This window comes from Eucalyptus grandis, chromosome 2 (assembly GCF_016545825.1).
Source record: "Eucalyptus grandis isolate ANBG69807.140 chromosome 2, ASM1654582v1, whole genome shotgun sequence".
Classification (NCBI taxonomy): Eukaryota; Viridiplantae; Streptophyta; class Magnoliopsida; order Myrtales; family Myrtaceae; genus Eucalyptus; species Eucalyptus grandis.
In genome coordinates, this window is record NC_052613.1 from 33,565,038 (window position 1) to 33,579,575 (window position 14,538).

The 14,538-nt window shown below is 36.7% G+C and overlaps 1 protein-coding gene across 1 annotated transcript; it reads left to right on the forward strand.

Annotated features, from left to right (window-relative positions):
- Positions 1-11,951: 11,951 nt before the first annotated feature.
- LOC104418115 lies at positions 11,952-12,962 on the forward strand. Its single transcript, XM_010029346.3, has one exon. It carries the CDS (start codon positions 11,952-11,954, stop codon positions 12,960-12,962), a length of 1,011 nt encoding a protein of 336 aa, XP_010027648.2.
- The last annotated feature ends 1,576 nt before the right edge of the window (positions 12,963-14,538 follow it).

The window sequence follows — 14,538 nt, forward strand, 5'->3', positions numbered from 1 at the left end:
AAAATGAAGTGTTTTATGGATTTTTCATTTTTTCAATTTTTTTTTTTGGTGGAATGTTTGATTAACAGTCAACCATTTAATTTATTTTCCTAAAATGTTAATTTTTGTGTCAAATCTTTAATGTTTTTCAAAATTAACTTGGCTAAAGTGAAATTAAGGCCATTTAAGATCTTTTAGGTTGATTTTTTATTAAAGGGTTGACTAAGATATCAACACAAAAGTCAACCATTTGACTTTTATGGGTTTTCAATGGAAATGAATAGGAAATTGTTTAAAAAATGACAAAACAAAAGAAATAAATGAAAAACGACATTTTTTTTTGGTCAAGAAACAGGTTCTGTTTGCGATTGGAAACCCTAATCTCGATTTTCTACCTTTAATAACATGTCAGCTAAAAACCAGGAGTCAACATCAAGTAGTTTGAGAAGTGCTATATAATTAGTGTGAGCTTATTTGAATATCATGATCTCTATAAATGAAACCTATCTAAATTCACAACAAACATAATGTAACTCTATGAATGAGCCCGAGCATCATAGTGTATGTCCTATTTTATTTATGAGTAAAATCACTTTTTTAAATGCATTTATATGATTCACTTAGAATATGGTACAAATAAAAATGGCACATGTGATTTTACCTTTAGGAGATTCTTGGGTGTTTAATGTGTGAGCTCAAAAGATCAAATACATCAACAATCTTTACAGGGTCATGAACTATGTACATAAGCTCAATAAAACTATCATATATTTGTACCTTGCACTAAGATGTCTCTATTCTCATCCATGTTAAACTCATCATAGGTAATTGTGCTCAATCCAAGTTCTTAAAAAAAATAAAAAAATTGCACCGTTCAAGTCTCATACTTAGTTCTCAATTATGGACATCCACCGAGTATTTAAGTACAAGATATAATAAACGCTGAAATGCAGATCGGGAAAATGCACCTTATGTAAAAAGTAATGTTGGGATCAGCATACAGAAACGAAAAGCAAAGTACGTTGATAAAGCAGATTATAGCCGAGGATGCTCGACACAACACCGGAGGCCCGTGTCTCGGCATTATGGAAATCTTTACAGAATACTTTATAGGTTTATATGTTTAGCTTCTCATGGAGATTTCTTCTCCAAGTCCGCCGGCACACTCACTTTCCACGCTATTTCATCATTTTGACGGGGAGTCCAAATTGCATCGACTCGGCTGAATTCCATGGCCACCATTGACGTGTTTCGTGCTATGATGTCGCTAGATCAGGAAGCCTTAGAAACTTCGGGGCGAAAGCAGAGAAAGTGGGACCAAAAGCTTTCTTCTCTTATTTTTGCAGTCGACGACAACATGAAGAAGTAGGAATCTGAAGAAAAGTTTTGACTCGTTCAAATTTGAAAGTCTTTCCTTCCCCCACTCTCGACATCCCTATCTTCATTTATCAATTCATATGTGGTTGTTTTTCTCAAGACCCTTTATAAGTATCAGAGTCTCCAAATCTCTTCTTCTGTTCTGCTTCAAGAAATATCTCAGTCTCTCTACAAATCGATCGTTTCACTCGTTCTTGATGTTTCTGTGCGAAAGAAACGATGGACAGGGACCAGAAAGAGCTGCAGTTCCTTGGTTTCCTTGGCGTCTACAGAGAGACGTACAAGATCATCCCCAGATGGAGGAAGATCTTCGTGCACATCACGTTCGCGCTCATCCTCCCTCTCTGCATCATCTTCCTCGCCCACTCCTTGGTCTCGCAGCTCCTCTCCTACAGATCGTTGACCAGGAGATCACCCTGAACGACACCTGGGAGGACGAACCGAAGTCCAGGAACCTGTCCCGCATGCTCGAGCAGTGGGTGCTTTCTGGCTCGTCAGGCTTGGCTACTTCGTCATCGTCTTCATCGTCTCTCTGCTTTCGACCGCAGCTGTTGTCTACACAGTGGCTTGTGCTTATGCGGCCAAGCAGATTACTTTCAAGAAGATCATGAGCGTCGTGCCCAGAGTATAGAAGAGGCTCTTGGTCACTTTCTTCTGGAGCTTCGCACTCTTCTTTGTGTATAACGTTGTGGCTGTGGGGCTTCTGATCGTATGGCTCGTCATGGTGAGGCAAATTTCAGTTGGCCCTGCACTTGGGATTGCCGTGGCGGTCATTCTCTTGATCTTGTACGTCGTTGGGTTTGTTTATATCACCATGATTTGGCAATTGGCGAGTGTGATCTTGGTTCTTGGAGACGAACATGGAAGGAAGGCGATGGCGAAGAGCAAGGGATTGATGAAGGGCAAGATGGGCCTGTCGGTTTGGCGTTCCCTCGGTGTCTTGGTGTGGTCTCTGCTGGGTCGGGCACTCTTTGAATCCCTTGTTGTCTTGGGCTTTGTTCCTATTGGAGTCAAGATTGGGGTTGGGCTGATCTGCTTGCCGTTGCCGTCGATGCTGGTGCTCTTCGATTCGGTCGTGCAGACGTGCTCTACTTCAACTGCAAGTCCTACCACCATGACAACATCGACAGCTCCTGCTTGTCTGATCACCTCGAGGGCCGTGTTGGAGACCGTCCCTCTGAAGGCCAAAAGGCCGACCAGCTTGCGCAACTTCTGTCTGATGGGTTCTTTTTTATTTTTTTTTTTTAAAATACTAAATGTTTTCTGATTTGTAATGTTTCATTTACCTGTAAGAGACAAGCTGTAATTTTTTAGTGAAGATTTTTTTTTTTGTTTTATTGATTGTCGCAATCTAACCTCGAGTATACTATCACAACATCCAGAGTTTGACTAATAGATAATTAAGTCTAAATTTATTTGGGTTCTTGCAAGTTTATACCAATTAATAACTTAAGTTCAAATTCTTTTAACACGTACCAATTCATGACTTAGGCTCAAGTTCTTTTACCATACAAATGAATTTTATCTAGAGTCGTCATTAATCAGTTTATGATAAGTCGATTAGACATCTAGATAAAATAACAGGAGAACAGGGACTTGATTATGCTATATTACCTTAACGCTATTTCAGTACATTTTCTCTTCATAAAAAAATGTTTATCAAGTAGCTTGAATTCATTTTATTAGTCCAAGGTAGTCATGTGGGTACGCAATTTAACCAAAAAAAAAAAAAACAAAGCAATAAATTCAAAGCATGAGGAGGAAATAATTACTTGAAAGCATCTACAATATTAGTTAGAGAATCACATCAATAATCTAGATATGATTTTTAATTAACACGCAATCACTTGATTTTTGGATTTCTTTTATTTAAATGAAAACTAAGCCATATGTCATGCAATTTAACTAAATTGTATAATCTAGTGACAAACAATTTCTAATTAAATGGACCCAGCAACAATTACTAAATAATATGCATTTTGTGAATATGATATTTTTTTATTTTTTATTAAAATTCGTAATTAAAAATTACCAAAAGTGAGATATTACTCATTTTAAGTTAGGAAATAGACTAACCTAGATCCTATCTAAATGTTATCTAAACATGCATCTTGAAAAAAAAGTAGCAAAACCCAACAAAAAAAAAAAGTAGCAAAACTATTATATCATGTAAATCTATCTAGGAGACTAATTCTAATCTATATGATATGCATTTTTTTTTTTTGTGTGTTTTCAGCATAAATAAAGCAATTAAAGCAAGAGAAGCACCAAATCACTCCAAATCATATATCATCCAATCGATGCAAATAAAAAAAAAAATCCAAGAAACTTGAAATTTCGTGAATAAAATAGATGTGTTGATTTTAATCATTAAAGATCACAACATCAATTTAAAAGATTCCCGTATAATCAATAATTTAATCTAAAGCAAATAAAAAATTATGTGCGGTTGTGAATCAAGAAATAAATCCCAATGGATGCACTGGATATCAAAAAGCATATATTTAAGCAATAAAATATCCAAATCAAATTCAGATGAGATCTTTACCTATCTTGAGGATATCGTTTTCAAATTGAACGACGGACGACTTGGGTTTGCTAATCATGCTCGAGCGTGATTGGCTTGTAATCAAGAAGGGCACTTAGCTCAGTGGAGGTCCACGAACGTGTATTTCTTTCATGAATGGGTCTCCACCTAACCCCCACCCTCACCTTTTTGCTGTTTTCTTCTTCTTCCCTTTTCTCCTCAAGATTGTGTATTGGCCCCCGTGAAGAAGCTTGGACTTGGGCGTGAATTGTTGAAGTGAAGCGTGGATGGACCCGTGTGCTCCTTCACGAACGTCCTCTGGTTCGTGTTTTGTAGTGGGTGTTGGGCTGGAGCTCTCGATCAGTAAACGACAACTCGATCAGCAAATGACGGTTGGTGACTCATCGTCAGAAGGCTGGTTCAACGTTGTCGTACATGGACTTCGGTGGTGCAGTGAGCTCGTCAGGCCCGGATGGCGATGGCTTGACAGTGGATCACGAACTGCAGCGGCTCGGCATGGGCAGCTCCGTCGTCACAGGGTGGCTGGCTTGTGGCTAAAGGAGGGGCGATGCAGCTCTGTCGTCCACGGTGAGGGCACAATGGTGGCGACGTGGCACATCAAGACGAGCATCTTTCCCAAGGGTTGGCCAAAAGAGCTCTTTCTCTTCCTCTTCTCTCTCTATTCCTCACGTGTATCTGTGATTTGTTTTCCCAACCCCAAGTGTCTATTGAGTGTTCTCCTTTTATATGCAAAGGAATAGAGCTGACCAAGGAAAGAAACAAATTTATTTCCTCTTTCCAATCGCGTATTGCATACAATCTCCTTTCCAATTCCATGCAAGTATTTTATTAGATTGTGTGTGTTGATATCTATCGTTGCCCACTTTCCTTTTATATCAAGAAAATAAATCTTTCTCAAGCAGCGGATGCATTGTTCTCATCTGTGAATAATGTCAAATTCTTCTTTTGCCCTTTTCCACTTGCTTTGTCCACATGATTGTATTTACCAGCTCAGCCAAATCCTTTTTTCCTTGTATTATTTGCCCATACTTGCTCATAAACATAATATAATGCCATGGTTACATATGAAGAGAATATATGTTCAATTTTTTCAAGATTTTAATTCTTCTTTTCCATCAACATTGGTTCACCGCTTGGATTTTGCTTGAGCCCATCAGCTTATATTTGCCCACCCCTCCTTTCGTGGCTTAGAATTATAAAGAATATACTCTCTTGATTTCAAATTTCTTTTCAATTCAGATCACCGATGTTGACACCTAATATTTTAGAAAATAATAAATAAAATAAAAATTCGGTTTTAGAAATTTTTTGTTGAAAATATATCTTCATTTCAAAATTAAAAAAAAATCAGTTTTATTTGATTTTGGAGCCTTTTTTTATTGTTGGAGTCGTTGAGTGAATATCTCGCTTACAAAAACTTTGAGCGCTTTTACTATAAAATGCGAGGTTTCAGAACCGAGTTGGGGGGGGGGGGGGGGCCTTCTCTTCGTCTTTCGTCGAAGAAAAAAAAGTACAAAAAGTGGAAAAAGAAAAAAAGGAAGGAAAGTTTCGGTTCTTTGAGGGGAAAAGAAAAGGCAGAGAAGAAAGTCTTCTGCTGCTGACAGCAGAGAAGACAGCAACGTGCAGCAGAGGAGAAGCAGAGGCTAGCAGGGAAAAGGGAAAAGGAAAAGCGGCTCTTCTTCTTCATTGGCGTCCGCTGCCCTTCGACGCCAGCAACCCGCGGGTCGGCAGCTGAGCCGCCAACCACCACCGCTCGCTGCTCGCACCGCCGCTGTTACCGATCTCCTTTGCCGACACCCTGCCATCGTTCCCGTCACCAGCAGATCGTGTTAAATTGCTAAAGGGAAAGAGATGAGGCTGAAACTTTTTTTTACGTACAAAAGAAACAAGTCTTTTATAAAAGATAAAATACATAACGTAAAACATATCATAACTATCAATATTTTTTATAAAGCATTTGCCCCCACTAACATTTAAAAACTAGGATAACCAACACACATGACTCCACTAACTCTAATAATTAAAAAACCAAATCAGCAACATGTGAAAAAAGAAAATAACTATTTTATTAACAGATCGGTGATCGCCTACAGCCCCTGCGACGCCGGATTTCCTTGTTTCGCTGCTGGTCCGCCTCAGCCCGAGCCTGCATCTCTGCCCCGGCGTCTCCTACTGCAACTTCGCCCCAGCTGCGACGAAGCTTCTGTTTCAGCGACGCCCTTGCAGATCCCGAGTCCCCTTGTGCCGAGCGACGCCCACAGCAACACACCACCGGTTTTGCCGCGACCTGCAGCAGCCCGAACCTCTTCCGCCGCATTCCGTCTGCAGCACGATGCCGCTGCAATAGCTGCAGCTAGCCCGAACGTCACACCAGCATCGCCCAACTTCGTCGAAGATCTGCTCCTGCTTAGCCCCGCGTTCGCTGAGCCCCTCGCCGCGCTGACCTGCAAAGCTCTCCGCCAGCCACTGCCCAAGCCGGACCGCTGCCCTTCCTCGGCGACTACCCAACGCATCTCCTCTCTCTGCCGTCAACCCAGCATCCGTTGACGCTGCCGTTGCTGCTCCCCGTGCCGTCGCTGAGCACCACCAGAACCCGACGCCTGCGCCTTGCCTCCGGCGACCCGCGAGCCCGAACGCCTGCAGTGCTCGTGTCCAGCTCCGATAGCCGATCTCCCTGTTCTCGCCATGCTCGACGCCGCGGCACTTGACGACAGCAACTCCGAATTGCCGGATCTCGCCGGCTCCGCACCTCCGCAACCTCCGATCGTCGGTGACGCCACCGGTACAGCCGCCGCCCCTCACTGGAGCCAGTGACCAGCCGCACGAGCACAAGCCGTGCTTGGGAAGAAAAAGAAGAAAGGAAAAAACAAAAAGAAAAAAGAAAAGGAAATTAGGTAGTTTTATTTTTTTTTCTATTTGCTTTATTTTGTTATAGCTATTTAAATTGGAACCTTATGAATCTTGTAGGCATTATCCAAGGGTTTTGTCCGGAATTAATGTAATTATTAATTTAATCCGAGAGACATCGGATTATATTTTTAATTATATTAATTTTTGGCATTTTTATAGTATTTTAATTATTAAATCATTATAATTATTAATTTGATCCGTGAGACTTCGGATAAGGTTTTTAATTATTTTGAACATTTTTATGTGTCGTGATGTTCAGGTTAGAGTAATCGTTAATTTAACCGAGACAATAGGTTATTTTTTCGACTATTTTAATTCTTTATTTGTTGAATATCTTGATTGTGTAGATGTAAGGTTTATTTGATAATTACTTGTTTGGAAAGATTAAAAAAATCAAAAAAATCAAAAAGTACATAAAAATCTAAATACTGCATTAGAGCATTTAGATTTAGTAAATTAAGACTGTATTTTTAGGGTTAGTAAATTAGAATTGCATTTATAGGATTATAATTTTTAGATTATACTTTTAGATGAGTGATTTTTGTTAGGGTTAATTTTAAATAATGTTGGCTTGTCTTGATTTTTTTAAGATAAGATATAGTTTAAGTTAAATTGATTCCTAAAATAAATTAGAATATCATTCATTTTAGATAGTCTAATTAGTTTTTTTTTTTTATTTCAATTTCAATCAAAAGAATCAAAAAAATATTAGGTACATATTAATTAATTTGCATAATAGGTTTAATTAGAATTTGTTTATTAGTAAAATGTTGTCATATCTAGAACTTAGGTACTTAGGTCCATACACATTTCATATTAAAGCAACACACCTAGATATTTTTAGATTAAGTCAATTTTCATTTAGTAAAACAAAAGAGGAAAAAAATGTTATGCATGCTATATGAGTTATAGTTTAATTTTTTTTTAAATAAAAAGGAAAATGCTAAAAGATGATCATTGCACCATTAAGTTCCTTTCTTTTCAATAAAAAACATTATGTCATTAAAAAAGAAAGAAAAACTAAAGATCATTTCCTTGGTTAGTTAATAGGTTAATTCATAATTAATCTCATTTCATATCATCATTATTTAGCATAGGTTGCATATATGCATTAAAAAATTAATCATCATAAAAAAATCATAAAAGAGCATGTATGTAGAAATACCATGTCATTCATCCCATATCACGTAGCACATGCATATTTAGGATTATATAAATTAGATTGCATACATATAGTGATAAATTTAAGTCATACCATATGAATTGCATCTCGCATGTCATTAAAATAAATTCATGCATATTAAGTTAAATTAAGATTACGTTTAATTTAGGTGTCATGTCATTTAGAAAATCATGTTTAGGGCATACATTTTCATTAGCATTTTTGTAAGGTTGTCATTAATAATTTCTTACAATTCTATCACTTTAGTTTATTGAATGTTATTTCATTGATTGTGCACCCGCATGACCACCATTTGCATGTTATTTAGCTTAAGTTAAAATTAATCAATACTGCCTGCAAAAATATTTTTTTAAATAAAATATACCGAAATGGCATTAGACTAATCTAGCATAATCAAGTCTCCGCACCTACTGAATCTCTGGTTCGCAATAGTAAAGCATTCTCCCATACTTTACTTGGGTTTCTAACCAGCCCTAATTGGTTAGTGGCGGCTCCAAATTGAATATAATTGCATGTTTGAATAGATTAATTTCTTAACATCAAATCGTGATTGGTAGGACTTGGGAGGGTCCGTGCCAAGTCTTCGAACTTAATAATCCATTAGCCCTTTCGAATAATTCACCTTCAAAAGAATTCGGGAAGGTCGCGACAACCGATTTTCAGCTATGCGGACTTTACGGGCTTAACTGAATTTCATGCTTTTGTGGGCTCCATTAAGTTTAGGACCATTCACTTGAGTCTATCCGTCACCGGTCCAATGCAATAATAATAAATGATCCTAAAACTATATGCTTTGCAAAATAATTTCAATAATTTTTATTTAGGGGTTAAAAACTAATCTCTAACTTTCTATGCAATGAATGAATGATTGGGTTGCCAAAATTTAGATGTCAACATCGATCCTCTAATGTCATCTATTTATCATATAAATGCTTGTGTTACATAACTCTTTTAATGATCCTCTAACATCATATATTGATGAAATATACACTCTTATATCATAGGAACCTTTTAAAGTAGTTGTTTTCAACACTTAAATATTTATGTCAATGAGTAAGTAATTTCCTAATGTCCATGTTATAAAATAGACGCAACCATGAAATATAACTTTTAGCCTTCTTTTTATATAGGCATTTGAAAATACAATCCATATGTACATGTATTATCAAAATATGTGCACTTACAGAATGCATATTATTTTCATCTTTTTTTGAGATATCTATGTATAATTAGGTGAAAGAATTTATATTCCACAATAAATAGAATGTTGTATATGCAAAAGAACTGGATTTGCATAATCAATAATCCATATATAAATTATCCACTAAATATATGTAACAAACATTTTAAACAATAATTTTTTTTTTTCATTTTCCTAGATATAGGAATGCCTTTTTTTTTTTTTTTTTTTAAATTTCAGTCTTACTTTTACATAGACATTTCAAAATAAGATCTACGTGCATATAAACAACTAAGTTGAAACATGCATTATCAAGTTATGTACGATCATGAAATATTTTGCTTTCATCTAATTATTTATATATTTTCATAAGAATTGAAATAGAGCACAATAAATATATGTGTAAGAATTAAAGATTTGCTAAAGTCACCATAGAAAAACAAATTGCTAAGTAAAGCTCGTGTGTAGTTCAACCTCACGCAAGCTGTATATTTATTGGTTAGATTCTAACCATGCTTACTTCTATCTTTAGTAGATAAACTTTGTTATTAGTAATGGTGCCTCCTTTGATCATCATTATCATCATATGAAAATTAAAGCAACTTAAGGAACTGAGCGCCGTGGCTTATAGTGAAGTTGCTTTTGCTTTACCATTAAACTTTTGAAATCAATAAAGAGTGTAAACTGAAAAAAAAAATATTTGATGAGAAAACTAAATGAGTCTTGTCCATCAACGTTTATACGTTTTGAATGAAAGTTTTCATCATCCAACATTAAAGACAAAAAATTAATTTCAAATGATACAAGAAAAGTAAAAAAAAAAAAAGAGTAAAAAAAATGGACCAAATATACTTGAAATTAATGATACACGTAGACAAAATAAGTTGGAAGGGCACCATAGAAAAACCTGCGGAAATTTTAGTTATTTTCCTCCTCATTTGTGCCAAAGCTTTGAAACAAGGAGTGAGGTTGTTAGGGCGTGAATAATAATCATTTATTTCTTTATTTTTTTTTTTTTTTGTTCTACAAACAAGTTTGGAATATAATTTTTGGTAATGCAATTTCATTTTCCATTTTAGAATAAATTGTTAGCCCAAGTATAAATTTTGGAAAAATAAGAAAAAAATTTTATACTTTTCCATTTCTTGAACATAAATGATAAATCAAAACTCTTTTCTATCACTCAAATGTTGCTCGCTTGCATGCACGATCCGCTAGTTGCCAAGAATTTTAAGGCCTAGTAAAGGAATTTCTATTCCGGAAACAGAAATTTTTATTGTAATCAAATGTGTTTCTACTTCATAAACTCATCAAAGAAATAAAACTCCATTTTAGCCATAAATTATTCATAAACATAATGATTATTATTCATGCCTTAAGATAATGTCATATTTTTTCAAATAATTAATATTTTACCTTTTTTCCCTAACATGGTGCAAGACATTCTTCAAGTTCTCATTTCCTTCCCACTAAACATGACAAGTGTAGCTTGTCTCTAATTTTAAAAAATCAACAAAATGCCCTTAAGCTCATTGTGGAGAGAAACTTCACATGTAAATTTAATAATCTAAAAAGTCTGTTGAATATTGCAACAATAAGCATGGATCAAGTACTTTGACCCAGTAAAAATAATTACATGTGAGCTCATTCAAAATATCATGAGTCTTTATCCAACAAAACAACTATCTAAATATCAAAAAAACGTAAACTAATAATCAAAGGACATTGAATAGTGAGCAATAAGCATGGATAGTGCATCAGTAAAAAGTGTGAGCTCATTTGAATATTATGATCTTTGTAATTATAATTTAAAATAAATTCACTCTATGAATGTCTTGAGTTTAATGCATTTCATTTCTATGATTCACTTAGAACATGACACACACTAAAAAAAGGCACATATGATTTTTACCTTTAGGAGATTCCCAGGTATTTAATGTGTGAGCTCAATAGATCAATTACATTAACATTATTGAGTTTATAAGTTCAATATTTATTACTTAATGATGCCTTTATAATGATTTACCTCAATCTTTACCGGGTCATGAACTATATATATTGTACCTTGCTCTATGATGTCTCTATTATCTTCCATTTTAAGCTCATCATAGGCAATTGTGCTCACTCCAAGTTCTTAAAATTTTTTGGCCTATTCAAGTAATATCTCAACTATGGAACATTGGCCGAGTATTTAAGTACGAAATATAATGGATGTTAAAATGATCAAGAAAATGCAACTTACATAAGAAGAATGTTCGGATCTGAAAAGCTTGTCGATAAAGCATAGCATATCATAGCTGAGGACGGTTGGGGCAATAGAATTCTTTATAGATACATATGTTAACCTTCTCAAGAAGATTTCCTGGGCAAAGTTCCCCAAGCACGCTAGCTCAATTTCCACGCTATTTCGTCACCTATGATGCGGACTCCACATCGCATCACCTCAGATGAATTCCATAGGCGACCATCCACGCGTTTCGTGCTGCGACGTCGCTAGTTGAGGAAACCCGAGAAACTTCGGGCCAGACGCTTTCTTCTCTTCCTTAAGCAAAGTCGATTCTGGGGGAGCGAGGAAACCGCATTGACTCGTTGACATTTCAAAGTCTTCCCTTCTTTCGGCCCCACTCTGTTAACCATCGCCATCTCTTCATCTATCTCTTTACTCTTCGGTGGTTTTTATCGAGACCCTTTTAGTCATCCGAGGGTCTGAGCCTCTGCGCTTGCTCTGCTTTAAGAAATATCCCCGTTCTTGATATCTCTGTGCGGAAGAAACGATGGATAGAGACCAGCACGAGCTGCAGTTCCTTGGGTTCCCCGGCGTCTACAGAGAGAGCTCCAAGATCATCCTCAAATGGAGGAAGATCTTCGCCCAGATCACGCTCGCGCTCATCCTCCCTCTCTGCGTCGTCTTCCTCGCCCACTCCTTGGTCTCGCAGCTCCTCACCTCCAGGATCGTCGACCACGAGAACGATCAGAACTACGTCTTGGAGGGCAGCCAGAGCTACAGGGACCTGTCCCACGTGCTTAAGAAGGAGTGGGTAGCCTTCTGGCTCACCATGCTCGGGTACTTCATCTTCGTCTTTATCTTCTCTCTGCTTTCGACCTCGGCTGTTGTCTATACGGTGGCCTGCATCTACGCCGCCAAGCAGATTACTTTCAAGAAGATCATGAGCGTCGTGCCCAGAGTGTGGAAGAGGCTCATGGCCACTTTCCTCTGGACTTTCGTAACCTTCGTAGCGTTCTTTGTGGTGGCTGTTGCGCTTTTGATCGGATGGGTCGTCATCGTGAGCGCATTTCTGGTTGGCTCTGAACTTGCGATTGCCGTGTTGGTGATTCTCCTGATATTGTACGTTGTTGTGTTTGTTTATCTCACCATGATTTGGCAATTGGCGAGTGTGATCTCGGTTCTTGAAGATGTGTACGGAAGGAAGGCGATGGTGAAGAGCAGGGGGCTGATAAAGGGCAAGATGGGTATGTCGGTTGGGTGTTTTCTTGGTGTCATGCTGTGGTCTGCCCTAGTTGAGGCACTGTTTGAGTGCCTTGTGGTCTTGGACTTGGTTCAAGGGATTGGAATCAGGATTGCGGGTGGACTGATCTGCTTGTTGTTGCTGCTAATGGTGGTCCTTTTTGATTTGGTAGTCCAGACAGTGATCTACTTTGTCTGCAAGTCTTACCACCACGAGAACATTGATAAGTCCTCTCTGTCTGAGCATCTCGAGGTCTATCTCGGAGACTACGTCCCTCTAAAGGCAAATTCTGTCCAGCTTGAGCAACTTCATGTCTGATTTCTATATTGCCTGTTTTAGTTTGGGAGTTTTCTGCATCTTGATCACCTCGAGGGCCGTGTCGGAGACCGTCCCTCTGAAGGCCGAAAGGCTGTCCAGCTTGAGCAACTTTTGGCGCCTTTTTTTTTTTTAAAATACTAAATGTTTTCTGATTTGTAATGTTTCATTTACCCGTAAGAGATAGTGAAGAATTTCTATTTTTTTTTATTGACTGTTGCGACCTAACATCAGGTGTACTATCGCACCCTCTAGAGTTTGATTAATGGATAATTAAGTCTAAACTTCTCGGTTCTTGCAAATCCATATCAATTCGCGACTTAACAAATTTTTTAGCACGCACCAATTCATGACTTAGGCTCAAGTTCTTTTAGCATTCCAATGAATTTTATCTAGAGAGTCGTTATTAATTAATTTATAGTAAGTTGATTAGACATCTAAATAAAATAACGGGAGAATGGGGATTTAATTATGCTAAATTGCTTTAACCCCATTTCAATACCTTTTCTCTTCATGAAAAAATGTTTATCAAGTAGCTCGAATTCATTTTATTACTCCTTAATATGTAAAATGACCATGCGGTTATGCAATTCACCAATTTAACACCCAAAAAACCAAAGCAATAAATTTGAAGCATAAGGAGGAAATACTTACCTCGAAGGCATTAGTTAGGGAATCACATCAATTTCTAATTAACACATAATCACTCAATCTTTTTTAGATTTTCTTTATATAAATGAAAACTAAGCCATATGTCATGCAATTTAATTAAATGGTCTAATCTAATGACAAACAATTTATAATTAAATGGACCTAGCAACAATTACCAAATAACATGCATTTTATGAATCTCATTCTATATTATTCATTTTAAGTTAGGAAATAGACTAACCTAAATCCTATCTTATGTTATTTAGTCTAAAAGTTATCTAAACATGCATCCTAAAAAAAAGTAGAAAAACTATTTGGAAACTAATTCTAATCCATATTATATGCATTTTTTTGTGGGTAATTTCAGCATAAATAAAGCAATTGAAGCAAGAGATGCACCAAATCACTCCATATCATATATCATTCAATCGATGTAATTTAAAAAAAAAAAAAAAACCAATCAACTTGAAATTTTGTGGATAAAATAGATGAGTTGATTTTAAGATCAAAAGATCAATTTAAAAGATTCCCGCATAATCAAATAATTTCATGTAAATTACATCTAAAGCCTTATAGATGAAATCAAAAATTATGTACGGTTGTGAATCAAGAAATAAATCATAATGGATTCATTCAACTATGCACATTGGATATCAAAATGCATATATTTAAGTAATAAAATATTCAAATCAAATTTGGATGAGATCTTTACCTATCTTGAGGATATCGTTTTCAAATTGAACGATGGACGTCTTAGGTTTGCTAATCATGCTCGAGCGTGATTGGCTTGTAAGCAAAACGGGCTCTTAGCTCAATGGAGGTCCACGAACGTGTATTTCTTTCGTGAATGGTTCTCCACTAACCCCCACCCTCACCTTTTTGCTGTTTTCTTCTTCTTCCCGTTTCTCTTCAAGATAGTGTATTGCCC